The sequence below is a fragment of the Ricinus communis genome, chromosome 5 (genome assembly GCF_019578655.1).
Source record: "Ricinus communis isolate WT05 ecotype wild-type chromosome 5, ASM1957865v1, whole genome shotgun sequence".
NCBI classification, from domain to species: Eukaryota; Viridiplantae; Streptophyta; class Magnoliopsida; order Malpighiales; family Euphorbiaceae; genus Ricinus; species Ricinus communis.
The window spans coordinates 16,977,580-17,004,958 of NC_063260.1; the positions used below are offsets into that span (position 1 = coordinate 16,977,580).

Sequence of the window (27,379 nt, forward strand, 5' to 3'; positions counted from 1 at the left end):
ATTGTGAGTCTCCTAGAGAATCTTCTATTTCGATTCTGCCACATTAAGTACATATATCTTGGTTTTCATAACTCATATTCCATCATCTCTCTCCACTAGTCCACTTGTCTTACCATCTTGTACCTTATTATGTAACTTCTTCAAGTATACATCATTACTTTGTGCCTATTTGATCTCATCAATTATATGGGGGATAGTCTTCATTGTAGCCAATAATACCCCATTCTTTTATTAAAAAATGCATATCCATAGCTCTCAGTGAAATTAAGGAATTCATCTGATATGAAATTATACCTGCAACTCTTTCTAGAGTCTTCATGCTAAGTGCATCTGCCACAACATTTGCTCTGCCTGGGTGATAATTAATGGTACAATCACAGTCCTTCAACAATTCCATCCATCTTTGTTGCTTGAGGTTCAAATCTTTTGTTATAGGTATGTACTTCAAGCTTTTGTAGTCGATGAATATGCAAAATGTCTCTCCATAAAGGTAAGGTCTCCAAGTTTTCAAAGCATGCACAATTGCAGCCAATTCTAAATCATGTGTGGGATAATGTTATTCATGAGGTTTGAGTTGTCTAGAGGCATAAGCAATAACCCTTCTATTCTGCATCAATACACAACCTAAACCATTAAGTGAAGCATCTGTATAAACTACATATTCTCCTCCTTGCATAGGTAATGTAAGTACGGGTGTTGTAATCAATCTATTTTTCAACTCCTCAAAACTGACTTGACATTTATCATTCCACTGGAAAGTCACTTGTTTCTTCAACAGATTAGTCAATGGCTTGGCTAAAATTGAGAAGTTCTTCACAAATCTTCTATAGTATCCTGCTAATCCTAGAAAATTGTGGACTTACAAAATATTCTTCGGTCATTCCCACTCTTGAAATAGCCTTCACTTTAGAAGGGTCTAGTTGAACACCCTGTGCAGATACAATATGCCCCAAAGATGCAATGTCATTCATCCAAAATTCACATTTACTAAACTTACCATATAGCTGCTTTCCTCTCAGAAGTTGTAATGTTGTTCTTAAATGATGTTCATGCTCTTCCAAACTACCGGAGTATATCAGAATATCATCAATAAACACAATCATAAATTGATCAAGATACGGTTGGAAAATATTATTCATCAAAGACATAAATACTGCAGGAGCATTAGTCAAGCCAAATGGCATAACAATAAATTCATAATGACCATATCGTGTCCGAAATGTTGTTTTAGGTATAGAAGTCTCTCAAACCCTTAATTGCCAATATCCGGATCTAAAGTCAATTATGGAAAATACAGTTGCCCCTCTGAGTTGATCAAGCAAATCATTAATGCGAGGTAAAGGATATTTATTCTTGATTGTAACTTGGTTCAAATTTTTATAATCAATGTAAAGTCACATACTTCTGTCTTTTTTCTTCATAAATAACACTGGAGCTCCCCACGGTGATATACTAGGTCAAATGTAATCCTTCTCCAACAAATCCTCAAGTTGATTCTTCAATTCTTGCAACTCTGTCGGTGCCATTCTGTAAGGTGCTATAGAAATAGGAGTAACTCCTAGAATAGTTTCAATTTCAAAATTTACCTCTCGCTGAGGTTGTAACCCCGGTAATTCCTCTAGAAATTCTCTGACTATCGATACCTCTGAAACCCTTAGACTAATAATTGTAGTGTCTATCACATTCACAAGATAAGCATTACACCTAGATTTCATTAAATGTAAAGCAGTAGTAGCATAAATCAAACATGTAGGCATAATTTTCCAGTCACTTATAAACACAGTTTTCATTTCCTCATCTATATCCATTTTTACTTCCTTCGTTAAACAATCAACTATAACATGATTTCTCAATAGCCAATCCATTCTCAATATTACATCAAAATCTTGCAAATTAATCACAATCAGGTCTACTGGCTTGTTAATATCATAAATCATCACAAAACAAGCCCTAACTACAGTATTCACAATGGTTACTCCTCCAGCAGGATTGAAACACAAATATCATGCCCCAAAGATTCTATGCCACAATGCATTTTCAATGCAAAATCACATGAAATGAATAGACCCTGGGTCACATGTGCATCATGTCCACAAGTAAGAATTATACTAGTCACTATCTTTGGAAAAGTAGTTGCTTCATGCCTTGTAACCACATACACTCTTACCTGTGGCAAGGACTAACTCACATCTTCAATCTAGATAATGTCGTTGTAGCTCCACTTCTACCTCCCCTACCTCTTCCACGACCACTCGCTGTAGATACTACATTATCTCCAACACTATTATGTCCCCCCTGAATGATAAATACTAGTCATTCCTCTACCTGTTGTACACTCATTGGTATAATGCCCGGGTTTCCCACATCTATAACAAGTCTACACTCTCGGTCCCCAACACTCTCTTGAGTGGGTCTTTCCACAAGTGCCATAAACAGATGCATGCCCTCTACTTGAAAACCTAGAAATAATCTATACGTTCACTGACCCTCCACTTCTACCCGAAGTCATACTACTTGGTCCTCTAAATTGATAACTGCCATTGCCTTTGAAACCTCCTCGTTGACTTCCTAATCCTTCCCTAGGTGTAAATGAGGTACCTTGGATAAAGATGGAGTAAATGTCCCAGTTGTCTTCTTTTTCTTTACTTCCATTATATTCCTTTCTAGGAATTTTTATCTACTCTTGTTGCAACTTCTTGTAAAGCAATAAAGGTAGGTGGTTGCATTGTCAACTTCTCTCGTATCTCCAATCTCAAACCCCTCTCAAATCTATTTTTCTTTAGTTCATTAGTTGCCATTTCCTCCGATGCATACCTGGATAACCTTGTAAATTGTAATTCATAGTCGGCAACAGACATCTCATTTTGCTTCAATTCAAGGAATTCAAGCTTCTTCCTCTCTTGATATATTGGTGGCATATACTTCACCTTGAACTCCTTCAGGAATTCTTCCCATGTCATGGTCAATGGTTGTGCCTAGCTACCCGGGAATGCCTCCCACCAGTTTCTTGCATCTTATGCAAGTGTGTCCAGTGGAGGTGGATGTTGTTACTGTTGAGCTAATCTTCTTAACTCTTCAGCTATTTGTTGAGCATACCTATCAACTCTTCCTCGTGGCGGTTCATTTTCATTCACCTGTTCTTATTCAACATGATGTGCATGAACTGACTCATGTGAACCTACTAGGCTAGTAAAGTGTTCATCCATGCCTATATCATTAACAAACTTTACTGTAATGAATGCTTTATGCTTAATTACTATATGCTTGCATGATGTGATCTCAATCGCCTCTATTCCCATCAATTTATTCACATAAGCATTTTGAACATTACAACATATTAACAATTCTAATTTATATTCACATATCACAAACACATACACTTCCAATAGCATAACACAAATACATACATGCATACTTATACTCATTCTCATGTCTTAATGGTCTAATCCCCGCTCTAATACCAAAACCTGTCATGTCCAATAATCAAACATAGCAATTTCTATTCAATATAAACAAAGTTTAGTCTATTAAATACTTATAAAAATTTATAGGACAATAAGGCAGTCCTATTCTTTTATTCTTACCACTTCCTTGCCCTTGGACACACCTATTCATATATTCAGTATAAAGTACAATTCAATAACTGAGCATGTACATATATATATATATATATATATATATATATATATATATATATCAGTCCTCAATCTCCCTAAAAATATCTCAATTCATCAAATGATCATCTATACTTGATTTAATATGATGCATGAGATGAATAATAACACGACAACGTATTTATTTTTATAGGCAGCTTACAGGTACTAAATTTAAAATTACGCCAGAAAGTGTATACAAATAATACAAATCTCATCTTTTTCAGAGTCAACTTACATCCATCTAAAAACTATATCAATAAGAATTACATCAAAATCATTTATATAAATAAGTTATGATAATTTTAGTACAATTGCTCCAATTCCCGTCTCAGTAGAGCAGTAACAAGTTGTCTCTTAAACAACTAATCGAATGGATGAATTTTCTCATGAAATTTTGTAGGCTTATAGATAACGTCTTAAAGTTTCCATAGACACTAAATTCACTAAATCTGGACTTATATAACTCAAGTTATAGTCAAAATACTGCAACTGTTTTACACATGTCAAAAATCAGAAACATGCAAATATCTATAATTCATGTAATCAAACATCAAATGATATGTTTTCCACAAAATTACACATGATTCATGCTATATCATGTCCTAATTACAGTATTACAAGTTTAAATCAAGTTTTTTTCTCTAATTATCCAAAAACTTAACTTAATCACTCAAATAGATAGTTAAAGATAAACTCACATCTATTAAGCTTGTTGCTCTTAATTAAATCTATCAACAATGAAACTTTCTCTAAACCTCAATTATCTTCTCTATCAAAAGCTTCAAATGATGTTAATGGAGTTTGAGAAAAAGGAAAAAAAAAAGAATAGAAGAAGAAAGGAAGAAAAGGAAATAAAGTGATGATGGTAGAGATTATCAACTTACCTTTTTATATTTTTATTTATTTATTTATTTATTATTATTATTATTATTATTATTATTGCCACTTATCACTTTCTTTTAAAGTGACACTTGTCTTCATAACTTTCTTTCCCATACAACCCTCACTATGAATTCTATCAATCAATTAACCCCTCACTCAAACTTATACTACAAATAACTCCTTTAACTATCCTTATAATTTTGTTCTCACTTAATTAAAATACCCATAAATTCTACTACACTCATATATCCTTCTATCACATAATACAGTGAAAGGTATTTTATGAAATTATGATGCAAATGACATGTTTAATGATATGCTAATGCTTATTAATTATTATTTAAAGTACGGTTGTGGCAATTCTTCCCCACTTAGAAAATTTCGTTCTCGAAATTAACTACTCACCACCAGTCATGTCAAATAAGTTTGGGTATTTATCTTTCATATACTACCCTCAATCTAGTTAAAGGACTAAAACATAATTTAAAATTATAAATTGATCCACAAATTTAATATTAAATATCAAATTCGTCCAAAATTGTATTTTCTTATCAAATTATAATAAAATCTTAGTTTTAGCACAAATTAATTTTAATGTGTAATAAAAATAATTAATTAATAGTTTTTATTTACTCTAACTGTTGTATTTTTAATTTAATTTAATTAGGATAAAATTTAAACATTTTAAAACTACTTATATTTATAAAAATATTATTAAATTATTATATAATTTAATTTAAATTATAATATAAAATAAATATTTTTAGTTAAAAATATCATTTTTATTATTTTTATTATACAGTAGAGCTAGATTATATCAAATAAATATTCTACTTCAATTTGATAAAAAAATTAAAAATTTATGTTATATAATATATTAAAATTGACAAATTTATTAAGATTATGATAATTTTATAATTTAAAAATAAATTTTTATATCAACAATTTGAATAAGATTAATATAAGCAAAATTTTATTTTTTAGTATAAGTGTTCAATAAAATATTAATTATTAAAAAATATTTTATTTAAATTTAATTTATGCAAAAATTTAATAATTTTATTTTGAAAAAATATATTTAATATGTTTAAATCTTTTCGAACTCGATTATACTAGAAATATGATGTTGAAATAAATAAAAAGGTATTCATTTTATTAATATTAAATCAATTTATATTAAAAATTAAATAAAATTTTATTTTAATTAAAAAATCTAATAATTTTAAATTATCAATTTTATTAGTTGACTATATTGATTTTATATGAAAGGGTCTTATAAAAATAATTTAGAAACAACTTCTATAAAAATTTTGTAATTGAAAGAACCAATCTCTGACCCGACTCATCCACAGGAATCGGAATCCAAAGAAGGTCCGACATGTTTAGGATGGATCTTTAGATTTCAATCTGAAATACACACTGATATTGTTACAGCAAAGTTGTGAAATGACGAAGAACTACGTGAGAGAGAACGTACCTCTCTCGCGATTCGGCGTGCTAGTGGCACAACTAGAATCAATAGTCGCATCCTCTTCACAGCAATCCCCCGATCCTCTCCTCTGCTTCGATCTCCTCTCCGATCTCATCTCCGCTATCGACGAAGAGCCCAAGGTCATTTCCTGCCCTGTCCTTAGAACAATGCGTTTTCGCTTGTTCTTCTCTTTTTTTTTTTCTTAATTTTTTTTTATCTGGATTTCTTTTTACAGGAGTCAATTTTGTTGTGGCAAAGGAAATGTGAGGACGCGTTAAATTCATTGCTGGTTTTAGGTGCGAGACGACCGGTGCGTCATTTAGCATCGGTAGCAATGGCGAGGATTATATATAAAGGAGACGCTATTTCTATTTATTCTAGAGTTAGTACTCTTCAAGGCTTTCTTTCTGATGGAAGGAAGAGTGAACCACAGAAAGTTTCTGGTTAGTCTTTATATATATATATATATATATATATATATATAGTCTTGTTTGGAGTGATTTTTGTCTTTCGTCTCAAATTTTTACTTGATTTATTTCTTTTAAAATGCTTGGATTGAATTATAGCAACTATGAGCTTTCCAAGTATGCGAGCTGATTAAATAGAATTGAATTGAATTCCTGCACTTTAGACTTTCCAAACAAGTGTATATACAAAAATTAATAGTGAAGAAACTTTTAAATTGGGCTGATTGCCTTGTGATAACTCGTGAACATTAAGTCATTGTTGCTAACTGGAAAAAGCAACTAATGGAAGCCTAATATGCTGTTAGGTGTCTTATATTCTTTCAGAAGGAGGATTTATTCAACCCAAGAAGTCTAATTCTCTATATATTTTAGTTGCTGATACATATATGATATAGGTTATGCTTGGGGGTTGTTTTTATATGTCTTACTTTAACTAGGAAATCATACATATCTAGAAAGTTTAGTGATATCCCTTTATTGTATTAGTTACATTATTAACTTGACATATTATTTAGGACTGCTGAAAGGTTTCAGCTCATCAAATCATTTTAATTAAATAATTCCTTAGAATGGGTTTTCCTTAGATTAATTGAGGCATCAAAGGAATATTAAACCCCATCAAGATCCTGTTATTGCAAGGAACTTGGCCTTGAATGTAAAGAATTGGTTTTCAATGACTAACTGAATGTCCAAATAATCCTTTTAGTATCACCCTTCTTTATATGTCCTATTGTGAAAATGTCATATTAATTCTTATGACGAAAAATTTTCTAGGAGTAAAGATACGCTGCTCGCTCCCATCAATGTTTTAACAACTTTTTAAATTATGTAATGATATGGATACAGATATATTTCCCTTCACATGCTTGATCATTTGGATCCTTAGCATAGATCAAAGTACATTTTTGATTTGTGAATTTAATCTCCTTCATAATTTTCACCTACAAAACTTTCTTTAGGTATGTTGCAAAGTGTTTCGAGTGGGGAATTTGATGATGTAGAACAGGATAGGACGTGATAGCACATGAATGAAAGAAAAACAGATTTGTTTTGCTGCCCTATGTTTGTTGTAAGTAGGATAAGGCAAGCCATTAGACAAGGTAAACCAGTTGGAGGGAAGGAGGACAATATTGCAACTTTTACCATTGCTGTTGACTAAGTGAGGGATTGGACTAACATTTAGGCCAATCGAAAACTTTCATAAAAAAGTTGATAATTTTATTATCAAGGATTACTGTTATGCTATTAAGCTTAGGGACAAAAATAACTAGTTTTGGAATAATAGGGAGTGGTTAATAAAAGGATTAAGTGGCAATTTAGTTCTTACATTTTGTAAGTTTTGACAATTAGTCTCTAGAAAAATGATTTTGTACATTTGGTTTTTAGAATTGTCAGTTTAGGACAATTTCTCCTTTCAATTCATTATTTATTATATCTTAACAAAGTTGCTTATAGATTCCTGTAAAGAATTAAAATATAAATTCTTTTTTGCTGATCTTAATGACACCACTCTTTTCGCATCCTTTAAGGTTGTGACAAGTGCTATGATCTCATGTTCAAATATTTTCATAATCAATATCAATATCAAAGAAAGTTTAATACCATGCTGATCTCATGTTTTGGAGTTTGCTAATATGTTACTGTTGGAATGAGTACAGTATATGTGGAGAGAGAGGGAACTAAGATGAATCTCTCTCTCTGATTGATAAATGGTGCTCTTAATCAACAATTTTATGCTAATTGTCAATCCTTTACAAGGCTTATCAGAATGTCACATGCATGTTACTATTTGAGTGTAGTCCATTGTTCCAATACTTTGCTCTCTCTTTCTCTCTCTTTTTGGCATGCAAAACATTTAGTCAGTTTATCTTCAATTTTATGTGACTTACATAAATGTAGGTGCTGCACAATGTTTGGGAGAATTATATCAGCATTTTGGAAGAAGAATTACTTCAGGTTTGCTTGAAACAACGGTTATTGCAACGAAACTCATGAAGTTTCATGAGGTAGTGTAATTAAATTTGGCGCGGCTACATGTATTTTGAACACATGCATTATTGTAACATGGGGATAGCATGAGTGCAGAATGAGGAGCTTCTACTCTAGTTATGTTATATCTTCTCAGGTAGTGCATTAGGAATGACTTTTTTGTTGAGAACTCTTGTGCTTAATTGGCGTTTGGAAAAAAACTTATAGGAAAATGTTGATTACGCTACTTCATTTGCAAACTGCTAGAAGAAGTGCGGATAATGATGTGTTGAATTATTTGATACGTTTTGGGATTGTGGCTAGCTCAAGGGTTGTAATTCTTAAAATGCTTGAAAGGAGTCTCTATATTTTTGATCTCTGATTTATAGGTAGGTTGTTATTTTTATTTCTTATTGTTAAAGCCTCACCGAACAACTTAAGCATTTGGTGATTGGGTTTGGTGGTAATTTGACGTGATATTATAGCTTCTACGATCAAAATGTCTAGAGTTTGATTACCAACAACCTTTTCTGATTAACTAAAAATTTCAGCACAAGGCAAGGCTGGTCAATGCTTGTCCATGCTTTCAACCTAATGGGTTGGGGGTCTGTATGCTTTATGAGAAATTTTTAGGTAGACTCTATCACGTCATCTATAGACAAAACCAATTCTATAGTGACATGTGGCATTATTTATTAATTGTTGCATTTGTATTGGTTGGTTTTTAATCATGGACGGTTAATGGTAATAAATAAACAAACCAATGCAAATGCAACACTTAATGAATAATGCCACATGTCAACATTTAATTCAATTTGTCTACGGATGATGTGTACGTTAAGAATTTTTCATGCTTTATGGTTATTTGACACTTAAAAGTGGCAGGTTTAATCTAGGACGGAGTATGGATAGAGGTGCATGTCTTACTGTATAGAAAATGGAAAGAGAAAAAAGAATCATTTTTTGATTCATCACTATGAATGGTATGAGGGGGTGTTTTTTCTTGGGAAATGAAAGGCCTCTATTTGCACTTATTAATGGATGGGTTAAACCTTAGTTGCTGGGACTGTGTAAAATTCTTAAGATTCCTTTTGCTGATGTGGATTTGTTGCTTAATTCTATGCTAGTAAAATCCCTCATTTGTACTTGGATTGTATCCCTTTAGTTGCTTTTAGTAATATCTCTTTGCTTATCCAAAAACAAAAGGAAAAGATTGGGAAGAGATGTTATAATTGATTTGAAGGTATTGAGGACTCTCTCTTGGCTATTTGTTTCCATTTTCTTTGGTTCATCTTGGTTCTTTTGTTAGGTTTAGAAATTTCTAGAAGTATATTTGATTGAGAATATGTGGCTTAGAAAATTTTTAGCATTGCTTGGTGTATATTTTCTTCTTCTTTTTTTTCCCTCTTTCCTGTAAATTGATATTCATTTGTAGTTTAATTACTCATTTCGCTTGATATTATCAGGAGTTTGTGAGGCAAGAAGCTTTACTCATGCTTCAAAAAGCTTTGGAAGGCTGTGGTGGTACTGCTGTTTCTGCAGCTTATACTGAAGCATTCCGTCTTATCACACGGTTTGCCATTGGGGATAAATCACTTGTTGTTAGAATTGCTGCTGCTCGTTGTCTGAAGGCATTTGCCAACATTGGAGGGCCTGGTTTGGGAGTTGGAGAACTCGAGAATTCGGCATCTTATTGTGTGAAGGTTAGTATTTGTATTTCTAATTTTTCTTCAATCTATTATTTACAAGTTTTCAAAAGATTCGAAAATATGATGTCATGAGGAGCTGTAACCATTGCCTTGGATAGGCCCTTGAGGATCCTGTATCATCTGTTAGAGATGCATTTGCTGAAGCTTTGGGTTCTTTGCTTGCTCTTGGAATGAATCCAGAGGCACAGGTATACATAGTGTAGTTTATTTTTTGTTTCCATTTTGTCTCCCCTTCCCCACTTTTGTGCTTTCATTTTCTTTCTCTAAACACTTTCTGCAGTCTCCCAATTTTTACCCTTTGCTAGGTTCAACCGAGGGGAAAAGGTCCTTTTCCTCCAGCAAAGAAACTAGAAGGTGGCTTGCAGAGGCATTTAGCTTTGCCCTTCACAAAAGGTATTTATTGATGAAATAGATACACCTTCCCTGCTTTCTTATTTAATTATTTCTAGTGGAACTGTAGTATTTGAGTTGTAGCTTTTGTTCTTTTGTATAAAGGGTCTCTAGGGTGTGGTATTTTCGATAACAAGGACTTATATTAACATAGATTTAGCTATTTTATGACATTTGTCCTTATAATTGCATCAAGTAAACAAACAAAATAACGTACAAATCGATCTTCAAAATATGGTCTTGGTTCCTAATGAATTCCAAAGCTTTCTCAAAAAGTGAGCAATTTATTATTGATCTTTTAACTTTTTCAAACATAGCAAGTGGGCATTTCACGAGTGCTCTATGACAAACATTAAAATGGTATGTTGGTTTATATGACATGAAAATGAACATTTTCTTGATTGAGCAATTTCTTTTCCTTGAAAAATGATGGCTAAATGCACATTAAGTAAAAGTACAGAGATCTCTGGCTGTTTTTGCTATTTTCTCTATAAAAGCTTAGGCGGCTCATGAATAGTTGATAGAACTTATAGTAGATATCATATATGCAAACTTGCTCTTTGCCCCCCTTGACAATCATTGTTCAAATTGCAGCTAGTGGAATACGGGGGAAGGACACAAGAATGGGCATAACTCTATCTTGGGTATCATTTTTGCAGGTAAAAGCTGATATTTCATGCCTTTCCACCCTCCTTCTCTCCCTCTCCCTTCTCCACCCTTTTGTCATCTCTTCTTCATTTTGTTACTTCTAGTGCTTGTGCTGCCTTTCTATAAGTATCATTGTCAAAAGGAAGTAAACAAGACTTCTTAGTTCTTATCAAGTAAATGATAAAAGGAAGGAAACAAAGTAAAGCAAACAAAATTTATACTTACCTTGACATCTTCTTTAAGCATATGTATGGAAACACAAGAAAGGGTGGGGACTGAAATGTGGGTTATGAATGTTTTGAAACCTTGAGAAGAGTGAGGGGATAATTTATCAGAATGGTGAAATTTGCTCTGGGCCTTACACAAGCTCTATTTTATGTAGGAATAAAGGCGAAGAAACTAGCTTGCACTTGGGATGGAATTTACATTTGTTTCACTCTCTTATCCTTACTTTGTTTCCCCGTAAGGAAAATCAATAGTAGAGAAACACCTTTTTGAATATTGATTATAATATAGATTTCATATGTTTGTATGTATTTTTTTATCTATCTATCTATCTATACTTCAAATAGAAATTTATAAGACAATTTTTAGTCTTTTGATTATAATTGTTCTCTCATGGGCTAAAAGAAACATATTGGTGGAAACTACATAATTATTGTAAGCTACTAACAATGTTAATCATACTGTACATTTCAGTAGATTATTGTCTCAAAAGTGGTACCCCTCTCCTCCTTTATTTTCATCCCTTTAGAAGAGACTGGTTTTCGTCCACGTGTGTTGTACATGAAAGTTAATAATTGGATTTGTGATTATTAATTTATTATATATATTTTTTCTCACGTAATTCTTGTGTGCATTAATTCAAAGATCAAGTATTATTCTATTTAGACTCATTATTATAAAATCTTTTAGACAATTTCAATTAATAATAAGCATTAAAAGAAAAATAAAATAATCAATGAAGAAAATACATCTACTTGAAGTGTTGACTTTAGTTGGTATGATCATAATTGGGTTAATAATTCTATAAATAAAATAGAAAAATATGATAAAAAGCACAAAAAAATAATATATTTTTTACAATATATAAAACTAAAAACATGTACAGTACTTTAACTTATAGATAGAAATTTATACAATGTTTGATAAATAATAAAATAAATTATTTAATATTTACACTCATTCGACCAAGATTTATTGGATGCTTAAATTATAATTTTTCTATTATCTATTATTGTAATATTATTTTTATTTGTAATTATTAATCATTATTATTATTATCTATTATTTTATCTTTTAGAGTTTTTATTTTAATTATATACATCTATTATTTTGTCTTTTAGAGTTTTAATTTTAATCATATACAGCGATTATTATTATCTATTATTTTGTCTTTTAGAGTTTTATTTCTATACAAATTTTATCCCTATACTACTACTATCTATTATCTTTCCTATTAAATTATATTAAATTAGTAAAAGAACAACTCGACCAATCTTAACAATATTAATCACAAGGCCCTTTCAGTGAATTTGTCCATTCGCACTTTGATGTAAGTTATGATTATGATATTATTCTCTCCACCCTTTTCTTTCTCAAAACCAATTTCTCCTTAAATATAAAGTAAATGTCTTGGTATTGTCAGAATTATTACCAAGTGATGCAAGTCAATTGTAAAATTGATTTTAGTAGTCACCAGGACTTTTAAAATAATCCTTATTGTCATTATCAGAGCTTCATCACCACCATCGCGCAATTCTCTGTTTTTCATTTATTTCTTTTGTAGTTGACCCAGGTTGAAGTGTGATTCTAAGTTAACCTGAACCTTATTTTCTTGGTGCTAATATCTCCTATCCCTGAATTATCCTTGCAGGCTATTCGACTGAAGTATCTACATCCAGACAGTGAGCTTCAAAACTATGCTCTCCAGGTTATGGAAATGCTTCGTGCGGATACTTCTGTTGATGCCCATGCACTGGTATGTCTTTAGAAATTTTTTTGTTTCTGTTTTCTTATTATTCTCATACGATAAGTTTGACAGATATTTCAATATTGTGCCAAATTGGCTGTTCCAAATTTAGTTTTGTATCTCTTGTAGCCTACCGTTCTATTGAAGATAAGCCATGTTAGTGATTGCTGGACTAGCATGCTGCAATTACACGGGTCTAAAGTTAGAAAGCAAGATTTTGTTTTCAGAAATTGATATGTAAGCGAATTAAGACAAAGATTATTTTAGGAGTTTCTATTCATTTGTTAGGAAAAGAAACTTTATCAAGAGATTTGTGCTGGATGGATAAGGATCCATCCAATCTGAAGAACGCAAAACAAACTAGCGACAGAAAAAGATGCTACTCAAAGAACAGCTCTCCAATCTAGCTGTGCAACACTAAAAGATTCTCCTCTAAAGCCCCTTGAAGCACAAGCCCACAAAGAAGCCAAGAAACCACTTTTATCTAGCAGTTGAGTAAAAGACAACATCCGGCTTTTGAAAATGCGGGCATTTATCTCCATTCTACTACTCCATAAGACTGCAAGGAAAATTCCAATTCTATAGAACTTCAGCATCATTGCACCACCAAACCCTCCCTGTTTTGCACCAATAGAAGTCTCTAAAGGATCTGCACATATCCAACTCTCTCAGATTGACCAAAAAGATTCCAGATCAAAATTACTTATCATGACTGACTGTTGGTGTTGCAGTCAATTCTGAGGAACTGACTTTTGTCATGAATAGGGCTTTGGTCCATTGCAGATAATAAAGACTAAAGGGTGGTTATGTATGCTAACATATTCTAGTGTGTGAAGTTCATGGATTTTGAAGTGTTGATGGAGAAGTTTAATTATCAAAAACTTAAAGATTCATAATTGTTTAGATTTTTTTTAAGCTTGAAAGCAAATTGCTATATTTCAAGAGCATCCAGATAGATGCTTACTGATTCATATCTATGGTCTTTTGAAGGCTTGCATTCTTTATATATTGCGGGTTGGTGTGACTGATCAGATGACTGAACCTACTCAGAGGAGCTTCTTAGTTTTCCTGGGAAAGCAGGTACGTTCTCATAATTCAGCCTTTAGGTCTCTCATCTTAATAATTTGGTTATTCACACTATTCATATGGAAACTTGCAGCTTGAGTCTTCTGATGCCAGTCCTTACATGAAAATTGCTGCGTTACGTACTTTGTCATACACATTGAAAACATTGGGCGAGGTGAGGCATTATTACATTGTTTATGGCCAGCTCATTGGTCATGAGCCTGCACTACAGTCTCCATAAGTGTGTTTTTGTAAATGGTATGAATAAGGGTTCTGAAATTGCGAATTTCCTGATGATGTACTAAGTTATGTGTTATAGAGTTTAATATTTTTGTTTTATTGTTACTTTCATCTGAGTTCTTCGTTTGCAACTTTTACGATGTCTTGTTATAAGATTTAGACATAATGTTGTTTTAGTAGGCTGGTGTTTGACCTTCCCATTTGCAGGTTCCATCAGAATTCAAGGAAGTTATTGACGACACAGTTGTTGCTGCAATATCTCATTCTTCAGAACTTGTAAGTATTTCAGCTTGTTATATTAATCATGTGAATGTTAAATGTCTTTGGTTATGTTAATCTATCCTCCAATTATTTTTGTGTGAATTCATTTCGTTTGTTTCATGAATATGTGAAATTGATGTTCTTATTTCTTGTGACTGTAGTTAGATTTTAGTTGTCATCTATAACTCTGTAAATCTTTATGTTTTGGGTTGTAAATAATTATGTCAAAGCTGTAATGTTAAGAATTTCCTGAAAGCTTATTTGGGTAATGTTATGGGTTCTGAGTTGAACTATTTCTTCTATATAAATTTCTTTATGTGACAGGCGATACAGTTAGTGTTGTATATACATGTTCATTGCTTAATTCCATTCTTTACAGTAATTTGGACTGGTGTAATGTTTCTAACTCTAGTGTTACTTTTGTGGTATTGGAACATAAACTGGAACTTGGTGGTTAGGTACGGATTGAGGCTGCTTTAGCGTTGCGTGTTTTGGCTGAGGTTGATCCTACTTGTGTCGGTGGTTTGATTTCCTATGGAGTAACGACACTAAGTGCTTTAAGAGAAAATGTTTCTTTTGAAAAGGTATAGTTAATATTGTAGGTGTAAGACTATCTAGTTTCTTTCTTTCTCTCATTCTTTTTATATTTTTTTTATTACTTTTATTGCAAAATTTTCTTTTTAATATAATGGTTCTCATGAGTAATTTAAAATCTCTTTAATATTCTGAGAGAAAAGCGATTAAAATCTAGCCCTCTTCTCTTGTATGGTTCTCACTCAAACCACCAGATAACCCTATGTTCTTGTATTTAGCTGGATAACTTTGTTCAGTTGTTTTCCTCTTATCCGCACTGCTTGCTAGGGTATTAAATTTCTGTTCATTAGCATTTGATGGATTACATATTGCTTTCTCCTTCAAGACTCTTGGTCTGTCTCCATATATGCAGCTAGGGTTTGTGTAGCGAGTGCTTGATATTTTTTTTTTCATAAAGATAAAAGATATCCTCTTGAATGCATGAATTAGATGAAAGCTGTGGACATGATTTGAAATTGGTGGGTAATGACAGTTTCAGTGCCACTGCATCCATGTTTCTAGCCACCTCTGTCGAAATAGAATTTAAACCAAACCTGGCAGAAAAATGTTGACAAATGGATATGAGGATCTTGCATGCTATAATCTGCCATTGGATGAGCACTTGTGAGGCGTGGAGGGCGGGAAAGAATAAAAAAAGCTGAAACTTGAGACTTGAGAGCAAAATTGCAAGCAAAGCTAGAGAAGAGTAGTCTATGAGTGAGATTTCAGTGTATTGAGTAAAGGGCTACAGAGCCTTTTTGAGTTGTCTTATAATGTCTTAGGATACTCTTTGATTCTCATGGCCACAGACATAGGCTTGAAGCCGAATTACATAAATCCATGTGTAGACTTGTTTTTTTGATATTCTTTTTCTCCACTTACCAATTAATACCAGTTGTATATTCAAGGGGGTGTCACCATAATTTTTTTTTTTCGGGTAAAGTTCAAAAAACTACCATGTGGTTTAATGCTTTTACACTTGAGGGACAAATATATTTTTTGTATCAAAGGAGGATCGCATGTTTTATTTTTTTAGTATACATTTATGTTTTTATTTTTTTATACAGTTTTGCATGTATTTAACTTGAACTAGTAATAAATTATGATTCTATAAGTAATATGACATCTAACAATGCATCATAGATTTCATAATATATCAAAATTTTACTAAAAGAATTATCTTTTCAAATTTGATTAAAATTAAAGTATATGTTTGAATAATTTGTTATGATCACAAAATATCTAGTTGGATGCTAATTACTTAAAAATTTTTGTTTCTATTAATATTTACAATCTAACATAAAAAAATATGGTATATACCTAAAAAGTGCTAAAAAGCAAAATACATGTTACTCTTTTGATACAAAAAGTGCCTCTATCCCTCAAGTGTAAGAATGCCAAACCATGTAGTTTTATGAACTGTACCCCTTTTCTTCTCCAATAAATTAAAATTTTGGCTAAACCTATGTAAAAAGATTTGGTAATAGGGGCTTTATTTAAATGAAACAACGAACTTGAGTGATTTTACTAGCACAGTATGAAGTTATTATCTGTATCTCTTCTAATATTTAGTCTGATGTTCAAGATCATGAATGAATTTAATGCCGACTGTACTGTTTAATACCAATGATATTGTTATAACCTAAAAAATATATTTGTTTATTGCATGTTGTTCTGACTAAATTTTTTGCTTGCTACTAAATTAACATTCACAACTCTTTTTTTCACTAATATCAAGTGCTATATGTGAATAAACTATAATTCAATTTATTACCATTTTGAGAAGATTAATTTTCTGATTAATTTTTTTTTTCTTTTGGGAACAAGGTTTTTCCACTAAAATAGAGCTTACATAGTCAATCCATGAAATCTAATGGAATTGTTGCATACATTTACCTCTCCCTAGAATCTGCAATGCGGGAAGCATTGTGCACCAAGACACTTATTTTTGTAAATGTTATGTACCGCTGTTTCCTTTTTATTGTACATGCTTTTAATATGTGATTTTCATTTTCTCAGGGAACCAATCTAAAAGTTGAGCTTGATTCTTTGCATGGGCAAGCTACAGTCCTGGCAGCTTTGGTGGCTGTTTCACCCAACTTACCTCTTGGTTATCCAGCTAGGTAATGGTTCTATTCATTTTGTACATTAAGGAAGTTATTGCATGGGTTTACATTTCAACCTCGTGGTCTCTCTGTCTCCCTCTCATCCTAGATTGGTGTTGGGGATGGAGATTAACCTTTTACGTCTTCCCATGACGCGAAATCTAGATAATTCTTGGTTTCCTTACATCCCAGAACCTTGCAAATATTGGCTGCTTTTTGTGCATGGTGTTTTATGGTGGTTAAATATGATATAAAGATAAATACAAAATGCTCTTTGACATTTGGTAGATACACACTTTGATCCTCCTTCCTTTTTGCAAGATAAAGTAAATTTAGTCCTCGAGTTTCCTGAAATTTAACACTTCTGTCCTTGGATCAAAATGATGCATTTTTACTGAACTTTGGTGGTTTTGACCTATTTCTTAGCCTTAAAAGAGTTTTAGATTAGCTCAAAAACATGGTTGTTACAATTGTTAGTCAATTCATACAATTTCACAATTTAAAGCATATAAATGACTCAAAACATCCTTTACAATATGTTGTAATCAATATTTAAACATGCATAAACAACAAAGTTTAAACCATTACAAACATAAACAACTGGCTCAGAGGCATAGAGAATAAGGTAGGGAACTCTTGATGATTGGTTGACTCCCCATTTGCTTCCTTTTTAATGATTTCATTAATTTGTAAGTTTCATCTCCACAAAGCCTATCACATGCTAAATGCCTCAAGGAAGAAATTTATCATGCAATGTGTGCACCGGAAGGTTGAAAGAGACTAATGCTTTGACTTCCCCAAGTATTAACCAGTATACTACAAATTTTGGGATCCGAATGATATATTAACATATCACTCTACATATTGATTTTTGAAATGGTACCAATTTATTCCACCCAATTTCCAATAAATTGCCAGTTCCAGAAGATACTATAAAACAGTTTGTAACTAGATACTATTTTGGGCCTCTGGTTGTTGAGCAGGTTTCTGCATGACCATTGCTTTGTTGATTTCTATTGTCTTGCTGTATGTCCTTGATGTCTCATTCTGTTTTACCAGCCTATTTATTATTTTGTTGCATTCAGATTGCCGAAATCAGTACTTGAAGTTTCAAAGAAAATGCTAACAGAATCAAGTCGCAACCCTATGGCTGCAACAGTTGAAAAAGAAGCTGGATGGCTACTTCTGTCCTCTCTACTATCTTCTATGCCGAAGGAGGTAGAAATATTTTCATAAGTTGGTTAGGCATTAATGATGCTACTCTATATGAATGTTATGAAGCTATTCTTGAAACTTGTAGGAGCTTGAAGACCAAGTCTTTGATATTCTCTCATTGTGGGCTCCCCTCTTTGGTGGAATTCCAGAACAGGAAATTAAGCAAACTGGAGATCTGACAGCGAGGATTTGGTAAGTCTTTATAAGCAGGGATTTAGTCTAATTGCCTTTGGTATATCAGCATTACCAAAGTCTGAATGCAAGCTTGGAACTTGTCTCAATTCTTGCTTGGAAGAGGCAAAATGATATTTTAGCATTTTACTAAATTCAGGCATTTGGCTCTAGTGCCTAGGCTAGTTCCAGATGAAAAGTTGCAAGGCACATTCCACAAGGCCTGCAGATTGCTTAAAGAATTGATTGTATTTAGAAATTTACTTTAGTATCCCTTGTTTTCTTCCATATATAATAACACTACATGCTTTCTGAAGAGCAGTTGCGGCCCTAAGTTTTTATACTATTTACAAAAGCTAGGATGAAAACAGTACTCCGTGCAAAATTTGAAATTCTTCTCGTAATTTCCTTTTACTCCCATGACTTTAAGGACATTGCTATTCCACCAAAGCCCTTTATCTGTTCTCATTTTTTATCTCATCTTTTGGCCTCTTGTAGTGTGTGGTCTGCTGCTGTTGATGCGCTTACAACATTTATAAAATGTTTCATTTCTCCCAATTCTGTGAACAATGGCATCCTACTTCAGCCAGTGATGGTATACTTAAACAGGTAAGTTATATTATGTTCTCACCTCTGTCTCCTAACCCATCCTGGTGTTAAATGCTTCTATCATTTTGTAAATTCGAAAACATTGGTTCACATCATTGAGGATTTCTAAATTTGTTGGAAAACAGTGCTTTATCCTATATACTATGGCTACAAAGCAAAGAACTGTCAAATGTTAAGCCAGCAGTTGACATATTCATCATCAGAACACTACTTGCTTATCAATCCCTTCCTGATCCAATGGCATATAAAAGTGATCATCCCCGTATTATTCAATTATGTGCAGCTCCATATAGGTAACTATTTCCTATACTTGTGTGGTAATACTATGTTGATTTTCTTTCTTTTTCTTCTTTTTCTTTTAATAACTTTTCTGTGAGCTTTCAATTTGTCTTCGTGCACAAAGTTATACCTTACACACACAAAGTTTTGTATGACTGATTGCTATTTGTTCCTTCATGTTTGGTTATGTAAAAAGGGATGCTTTTAAATGCGAGGAAAGCTCATGCTTGAGATTGCTTCTTGACAAAAGAGATGCATGGTTGGGTCCATGGATTCCTGGAAGGTATCTGCTTTTCATTTTATGGGTCATTTCTCGTCTTCTTGAACCAAATTTTATGTTTTTTAATTTCAGCTGGCAGTGTATTATTAACATGTAGCTGGTCCCAGCTACTCAGGATTGAGGCTCACTGTTTGTTTACAAATTATTAAATTTTGCTCTGTTATTATTTTAGTTGTTTCTCTAGAAAGTTTGAACTCCTTTTTGAATGCTTTAAGTTAAAATCATGTTTCTTGTTGATATCTTGAATCAGAGATTGGTTTGAAGATGAACTTCGTGCTTTCCAAGGTGGAAAAGATGGCCTTATGCCTTGTGTATGGGAGAATGAACCTTCAAGTTTCCCTCAGGTAATAAGCTGCATGAGTTTTTTTTTTTTTTCTTTCACTGTCCATATAGAGGAAGGAAATCTAGTGTCACCTAGACTTTCTCTAACCCTATTTGAATTTCTTCACCGGACCTCCCCCACTCCTCCCAGGCCTGCCAATTAAATATTGTTGCTCTAATCCTCTAAATGCCAGTCAGCTCCACTGGAGTGCACTTCTATTTTTTAGTTGTCTTTAGGAGGAATAAATGTGTATATGTACAATCATGCAGTCCATAATTGCTTTTTCTGTTTTGGTATTATCTAGTTGAATTCCTTCTGAAAAATTATATTTCTTAATAAAAAAAGAAAAGATGTTATTTTTAAGATAAAAGAAGAATGATTTTAACATGGACGCTGATTAAAGTGAATGATACTTGAAAGATGCTTCTCTGTAGGCTCCTGATGCATAAGCTCATAGGAAAATTAGGACAACCCACTTACTCCACATGAGATTAAGTCAAGGTCCAGAATTTTTAAAATTGTGTGCATACCTTGCCATTCCAATATTCCATAATACTGCAAAGAAGGCATAATTCCAAAGTTGTACACAATCTATTTTGCCATTGAACCACTGCATTTGAAACCCACAGAAGTCTCTAAAGGCTGTTGTTTATAGTTGCATGGTAGATGTTTATTGTCGTTTCTGTCAGATTTGTGGCTTTTCATCTGTGATTTACTTAAATTATGTTGTGTATTACTTTTCTTCTTGAAGCCGGAAACAATAAGCAAGACATTGGTGAACCAGATGCTCCTCTGCTTTGGAATCATGTTTGCTTCTCAGGTATAGTGGCTGGACATATGCTTTTCATTCTTTAGTGAGAAATTTGGCCTTCCTGCAATTGCTGCTAAATCTTTGGACTATTTGTATCCAGGATAGTGGTGGGATGCTGCTGCTTCTTGGAATGATTGAGCAGTGTCTAAAAGCTGGCAAAAAACAAATATGGCATGCAGCCAGTGTTACTAACATATGTGTGGGGTTACTTGCTGGATTGAAGGTTTTTGCTACCTTCTTTAACCTGCTTAAAGCTCTACATATGGTTTACATTACAACTGATCCCATGCTTTTCTCAGGCTTTAATTGCTTTGCGTCCTCAACCTCTAGGTTTTGAGATATTAAATCCTGCACAAGCTATTTTTCAGGTAATGAGTTTTTCGTGTAGTTCCGCATTCTCTAGGATGTAGTCGCTGTTCCTTCTTCTACATTAAAATTTCTTTTTCTGCAATAGGAGTCTCTTGCTGACTGATTTTATCATTGCCACTGCCTTATTTGTTTTCATTTATTATTTAATTGGACAGAGTATTCTGGCAGAGGGAGACATCTGTGCATCCCAACGTAGAGCATCATCTGAAGGTCTTGGTCTTTTATCTCGCCTTGGAAATGATGTATTTACAGCCAGAACGGTTAGTTCCACCACTATGGCTGAAGCTACTTTATTCTTTATTGTAGTTGTGGACGAAAAGAAGTTAAGATATTATTATTTTATATTAATCAGAATTCTATGCTTAACTGATTTGGAAAAGCTCTTTACACCTAGTATTTATCTGGTAGTTCTGACCCCTTCCTTCCCACTTTCTCTTTGTCTCTGTTGCATCTGATGATAAAAGACTAGGTTGCTTCTTGGTGACCTTACGGCAGCAACTGATTCGACCTATGCAGGATCAATTGCTTTTGCACTTGGATGCATTCATCGCAGGTGAAATACAAATTCATTGAAGCTTTACACACATGCACACAAGCATACATTTTATCAAAAGTTCTGAATATCTGTTGGTTGTATTTGGATGCCTGTGATCTTATATATTCTTTGTAGTTCTTTTTATTTAGCATTAAAATAATTTTTGTTGTTCTAAATTTTGACTGTTCACATAGAATTATAATACATACTAATAGATCTGTTTTTGCAGACATTTCTCCTCATGCCTGTGATTAATTTTCCTTTAATGGTATCTAAAAGAGCCAATGTACAAGTGCAAATAAATAGAAAAGATAGGTTGTATTGCTCCTTAATTTACATGTATTACATTGTACATATATATAGGTACAAACATCACCTAAATAAAGAAAGAACATAATTACAGCAATTTACAGCTATATAAGAAATCTGCCTAATGATTTGCCTAATCTCCTTTAATGTAGCCTAGAATTCCTATATTTACAGCTAGGTCAATATTTCCTATTCCAACACTCCCCCTCAAGCTGGCTGAAAATATCTCCCATTGACAGCTTGATTACTAGAAAATCAAATTGTCTTTTCAGTAGTCCTTTGGTAAAAATATCAGCTATTTGTTGAGATGTAGGAATATAAGAAATACAAATCAGTCCACTTTCAATCTTCTCTTTGATAAAGTGCTTGTCAACTTTAACATGCTTAGTCCAATCATGATGAACTGGATTATGTGCAATGGAACAAGCAGCTTTGTTGTCACAATAGACTTTCATGAGGAAATAGGTAGTTCCAGATCTTGTAGTAACTTTTTAATCCACATTGCTTCACAAATTCCATGTGCAAGAGATCTGAATTCAGCTTCAGCACTACTACGTGCCACAACATTTTGTTTTTTGCTCCTCCAGGAAACAAGATTTCCTCCAATAAAAGTGCAGTACCCTGATGTTGACCTTCTATCTGCAGTGCTACCTGCCCAATCAGCATCGGTATAGACTTCCACTTGCAAATGACCAGATTTTTTAAACATTAGTCCTTTTCCAGGTGTTCCCTTTAGATATCTAAGTATCCTATAGGCAGCTTCAAAGTGTTCTTGGCCTGGTGAGTGCATAAATTGGCTAATCATGCTTACTGCAAATGCTATATCAGGACGAGTATGTGACAGATATGTAAGTCTGCCCACTAAACGTTGAAACCTCTCCTTCTCAATTATGTCCTCTGGTTTTGCAGGATTTAATTTGAGATTCACCTCCTTTGGAGTTTCAGCTGCTTTGCGACCTAGAAGACCTGTTTCATTTAGTAGATCAAGGATATATTTCCTTTGATTCACAAAATTTCCTTCTCATGATCTTGCGAACTCCATGCCTAGAAAATACTTTAATGCCCCTAGGTCTTTGATCTCAAAATCCTGACTTAGCTTTTTCTTTAAACTAGCTAATTCATCCTCATCATCACCAGTTAAAATCATATCATCAACATACATAACCAACACTGCTGTTTTACCTTCCTTAGAATGTTTATAAAACATGGTGTGGTCTGCTTGACTTTGATTGTATCCATATATTTTCATTGTTTTCCCGAATCATTCAAACCATGCTCTTGGGGATTGCTTGAGGCCATATAAAGATTTCTTAAGTTTGCAAACTTTGTTTTTGCCAACAGATTTTTCAAATGCAGGAGGTGGACTCATGAACACTTCCTCTTCTAAATCACCATTGAGAAAGACATTTTTCACATCTAGTTGGTGTAGTGGCCAACTGAAATTAACTGCAAGAGACAATAAAACACGTATAGAGTTAATTTTTGCTACTGGAGCAAAGGTTTCTTGGTAATCGATACCATAAGTTTGAGTAAACCCCTTAGCCACCAGCCTAGCCTTGTATCTCTCCACATTGCCATCTGCTTTACATTTTACAGTAAAAACCCATTTGCAACCAACAATTTTTTGATCTTTGGGGAGTTCTACCACTTCCTATGTCCCATTCCTTTTCAACGCACCCATTTCTTCCATTACTGCCATCCTCTAATTTGGATCATCAAGTGCTTCCTGAATATTTCTTGGAATAAAAAGATTTGAGATTTTTGACACAAATGCTATATGACTCTTGGAGAGTTTATTATAAGATAAATAATTTGCAATTGGATGATTAGTACAAGAACGGGTTCCTTTTCTAAGTGCAATAGGGACATCAAGATCACAATATTCATGTGATTTTTGAGGATTATCAAAAGAATTATTATTTTGAGGAGAATCTTGAGTACCTGAATTCGGAGTGGATTGACTAGGTGCTGAGGAGATGATGAGTTCTCTACCTTGTTTGTGATCCTTTCTTCTTGTATAAACAAGAACCTCACGCTCATTATTTGGAAGTGTTTCTTTCTCTGTCATAGATTCAATATTGCTTGACAAAATAGAAGTTTTATCTTCAAAAATATTTAGCTTAGAAGCCACAATTTTGGGTAAAACAATGCTGTCCCATTTATTTTCTTCTTCTAATTGCTCCCCCTGAAGAAAATTCCTTTTGAAATAAGGCTGATTTTCAAGAAAGATAACATCCATACAAATTATGACCTTTTTATTGTGGGGATTAAAAAACTTATACCCCTTCTTATTTGATGCATAACCAACGAAAACATATTTCTCAGCCCTCGGATCTAGTTTGGATTGATCCTTGTTGCTAGATAAATGGACATAGGCTGTGCAGCCAAAAAGTTTAAAAGGTAAATTGGATGAAAGATGATGTTGTGGGAAGTAACGTTGAAAACATTCAAGGAGAGTAGTGAAATCAAGAACATAGGTAGGCATCTATTAATCAAATATGATGCAGTTAAAATAGCTTCTCCCCATAAATATTTAGGTACATACATAGAGAACATAATAGCACGAGCCACTTCCAATAATTGTCTATTTTTGTGCTCGGCTATACCATTTTGTTAGGGCGTATCAACACAAGTAGATTTATGTTGAATACCTTTGTCTTTTAAAAACTTTCCAAGCGTTTCATTGAAATACTCTGTACCATTATCAATATGTAGGGTACTGATTTTAGTTTGAAATTGATTTTCAATCATAGCGTAAAAATTTTGAAAGATCGTCTTAACATCAGACTTGTTAGTCATTAAAAAAACCCAACACAATCGAGTATGATCATCGATAAATGTGACATACCATTTTTTTTCCGAATAAGTATGGATCCGTGAGGGACCCCACACATCACTGTGAATTAAATAAAAAGGCTTTGAGGGTTGACAAGGCTTTGAATGATAAATGTGCTTATGACTTTTTGATAAAATGCAATGTTCACAATGAAAACAAGAACAATCTATTCCTTTAAATAAAGTAGGAAATAACCTTTTAAGGTAGAAAAAACTAGGATGCCCTAATCTTTTCATCTTTGGAGGCTTCACCTTCAAAATGGTAGAGCCCATCTATCATCCTAGCACTGCCAATCTTCCTCCCCGAATTCTGGTCCTGAAACACATAATAGGAGTCACAAAAAATGACACGGTAATTGGAATCTTTAGACAGTTTACTGACAGATAATAAATTACATGCAAGTTTAGGTACATGGAGGACAGATTTAAGAGTCAAGGTTTTTGACAAATTGATTGTACCTTTACCAGCAATTGGTCTGTAAGAACCATCTGCTATAAGAATTTTTTTCATGACCAGAACAAGAAACATAAGTGTGAAATAAACTTGAGACACTTGTCATATGGTTAGAGGCTCTAGAATCTATGATCCATGGAGCAGTTAGACTCACACAGGATAAGGCATTTAAATTTCTACCTGTTTGTGCCAAGGAAGCATTAGGAGTACCAGATGATCCAGAATTAGATTTCAGCAGCTTTAGTATTTGATCAACTTGTTGAGGAGTGAAGGGGACAGTTTCAGCTTCATTCGTAGAGGGAGTCCGATTGAACTTGCCTTCATGTTTTCCCTTCCATTTAGCTGGTTTTCCATGAAGTTTCCAGCAGCTTTCATGTGTATGCTTTGGTTTGTTGTAGTGGTCACACCAAACACGGGGCTTTTCATCAAATTTCTTCACTTTTCTTGCATAGGATTCAGCTGCTGCTAATGCAGAATTTTCAGTGCTGCTGTTTGAGTCTTTTTTCCCCAACATAACCAGCCTGCGACTCTTCTCACGTCGAACCTCAGCAAATACCTCGCCAATAGATGGAAGGGGTTGTCTCCCAATGATTCGCCCTCTCACTTCATCAAACTCCACATTAAGTCCCATGAGGAATTTGAAAATGCGATCATCTTCTACCTTTTTTTTTGTAATGATTGCAATCATCAGTGGATTTCCATTAATAAAAGTTAAAACAAGTCCAAGTCTTGCCATCAAAGTTTCAGAGAATTAAAATATTTGGTGACACTATCCTCACCTTGATGGATTTCCCCTAGTTTCAGCATGATTTCATATATCTGAGACTGATTTCCCAGATCTGAATAGATTAAATTGACATTATCCCAAAGTTCCTTTGCGGTATGATAACACATGTAACTGGAACTTATGTCTTCCTCCATAGAGTTGACTAGCCATGTCATAACCATGGAGTTTTCTGCATCTCAAGAAGAATAGGATGGGTCATCCATATTTGGTTCCTTCTTCTCACCAGTTAAGTATCCATTCTTCCCTCTACCTCGAATATACATATGCACAGACTGAGACCAGCGTAGAAAATTCTCTCCATTCAACCTAATAGTAGTTATTTGGACTGAATGAGAATCAGATGTGGCTAAGATTTTTTGTTGATTGGATGAAGTAGGTATTTCAGAAGTAGGATTAGTGATTGAACCATCAGATGGAGTTGCAGGCATGGTGGAATTGTAGTGGCTAGATTTTTCTTTGAGGAGGGTAGGTTTTTCCTTTTTTTTTTTTTTTTTTTTTTCTTCGGATGGCTCTGATACCATGCAAATAAATAGAAAAGATAGGTTGTATTGCTCCTTAATTTACATGTATTACATTGTACATATATATAGGTACAAACATCATCTTAATAAAGAAAGAACATAATCACAACAATTTACAGCTATATAAGAAATCTGCCTAATGATTGGCCTAATCTCCTTTAATGTAGCCTAGAATTCCTATATTTACAGCTAGGTCAATATTTCCTATTCCAACAACAAGCCTTAAATCTTATGACCTTGTAATCAAATAGTGAAAATAACTGGATTAGTGGATTATAGAGCTATACCAGATTTATTTCTGCTGATAACAATACCTATTAAAGAGGGGAAAAAGGTTACAAGTCAGATTTGAAGAAGTATCCTGCTCAAAGACGTGGAAATTCTATTGACGTTTTATAAGCATTGGACAATTATATCTTGTAATTCTGACGGCTTATAATCCTATGTTTTCAATAGCTAGAAACATCAGCTGAGA

General features: G+C 33.4%; 1 protein-coding gene across 2 annotated transcripts in view; it reads left to right on the forward strand.

Moving 5' to 3' along the window:
• Positions 1–5,835: 5,835 nt before the first annotated feature.
• Positions 5,836–27,379, forward strand: part of LOC8261183 (protein SWEETIE) — a 42,612-nt gene continuing 21,068 nt past the window's right edge. For both annotated transcript variants that reach the window (XM_015717746.3, XM_015717747.3), the window contains exons 1-24: positions 5,836–6,149; positions 6,245–6,452; positions 8,376–8,482; positions 9,911–10,147; positions 10,252–10,341; positions 10,459–10,546; positions 11,138–11,202; positions 13,068–13,172; positions 14,154–14,243; positions 14,323–14,403; positions 14,676–14,744; positions 15,188–15,313; positions 17,322–17,425; positions 18,493–18,625; positions 18,708–18,814; positions 19,292–19,402; positions 19,528–19,695; positions 19,878–19,964; positions 20,212–20,305; positions 21,035–21,103; positions 21,195–21,317; positions 21,394–21,462; positions 21,619–21,723; positions 21,928–22,016. In XM_015717746.3, the coding sequence (XP_015573232.2) occupies positions 5,985–6,149; positions 6,245–6,452; positions 8,376–8,482; positions 9,911–10,147; positions 10,252–10,341; positions 10,459–10,546; positions 11,138–11,202; positions 13,068–13,172; positions 14,154–14,243; positions 14,323–14,403; positions 14,676–14,744; positions 15,188–15,313; positions 17,322–17,425; positions 18,493–18,625; positions 18,708–18,814; positions 19,292–19,402; positions 19,528–19,695; positions 19,878–19,964; positions 20,212–20,305; positions 21,035–21,103; positions 21,195–21,317; positions 21,394–21,462; positions 21,619–21,723; positions 21,928–22,016 (2,690 nt within the window). In that variant the 5' untranslated portion in view covers positions 5,836–5,984. The remainder of the gene's footprint in view (positions 6,150–6,244; positions 6,453–8,375; positions 8,483–9,910; positions 10,148–10,251; positions 10,342–10,458; positions 10,547–11,137; positions 11,203–13,067; positions 13,173–14,153; positions 14,244–14,322; positions 14,404–14,675; positions 14,745–15,187; positions 15,314–17,321; positions 17,426–18,492; positions 18,626–18,707; positions 18,815–19,291; positions 19,403–19,527; positions 19,696–19,877; positions 19,965–20,211; positions 20,306–21,034; positions 21,104–21,194; positions 21,318–21,393; positions 21,463–21,618; positions 21,724–21,927; positions 22,017–27,379) is intronic.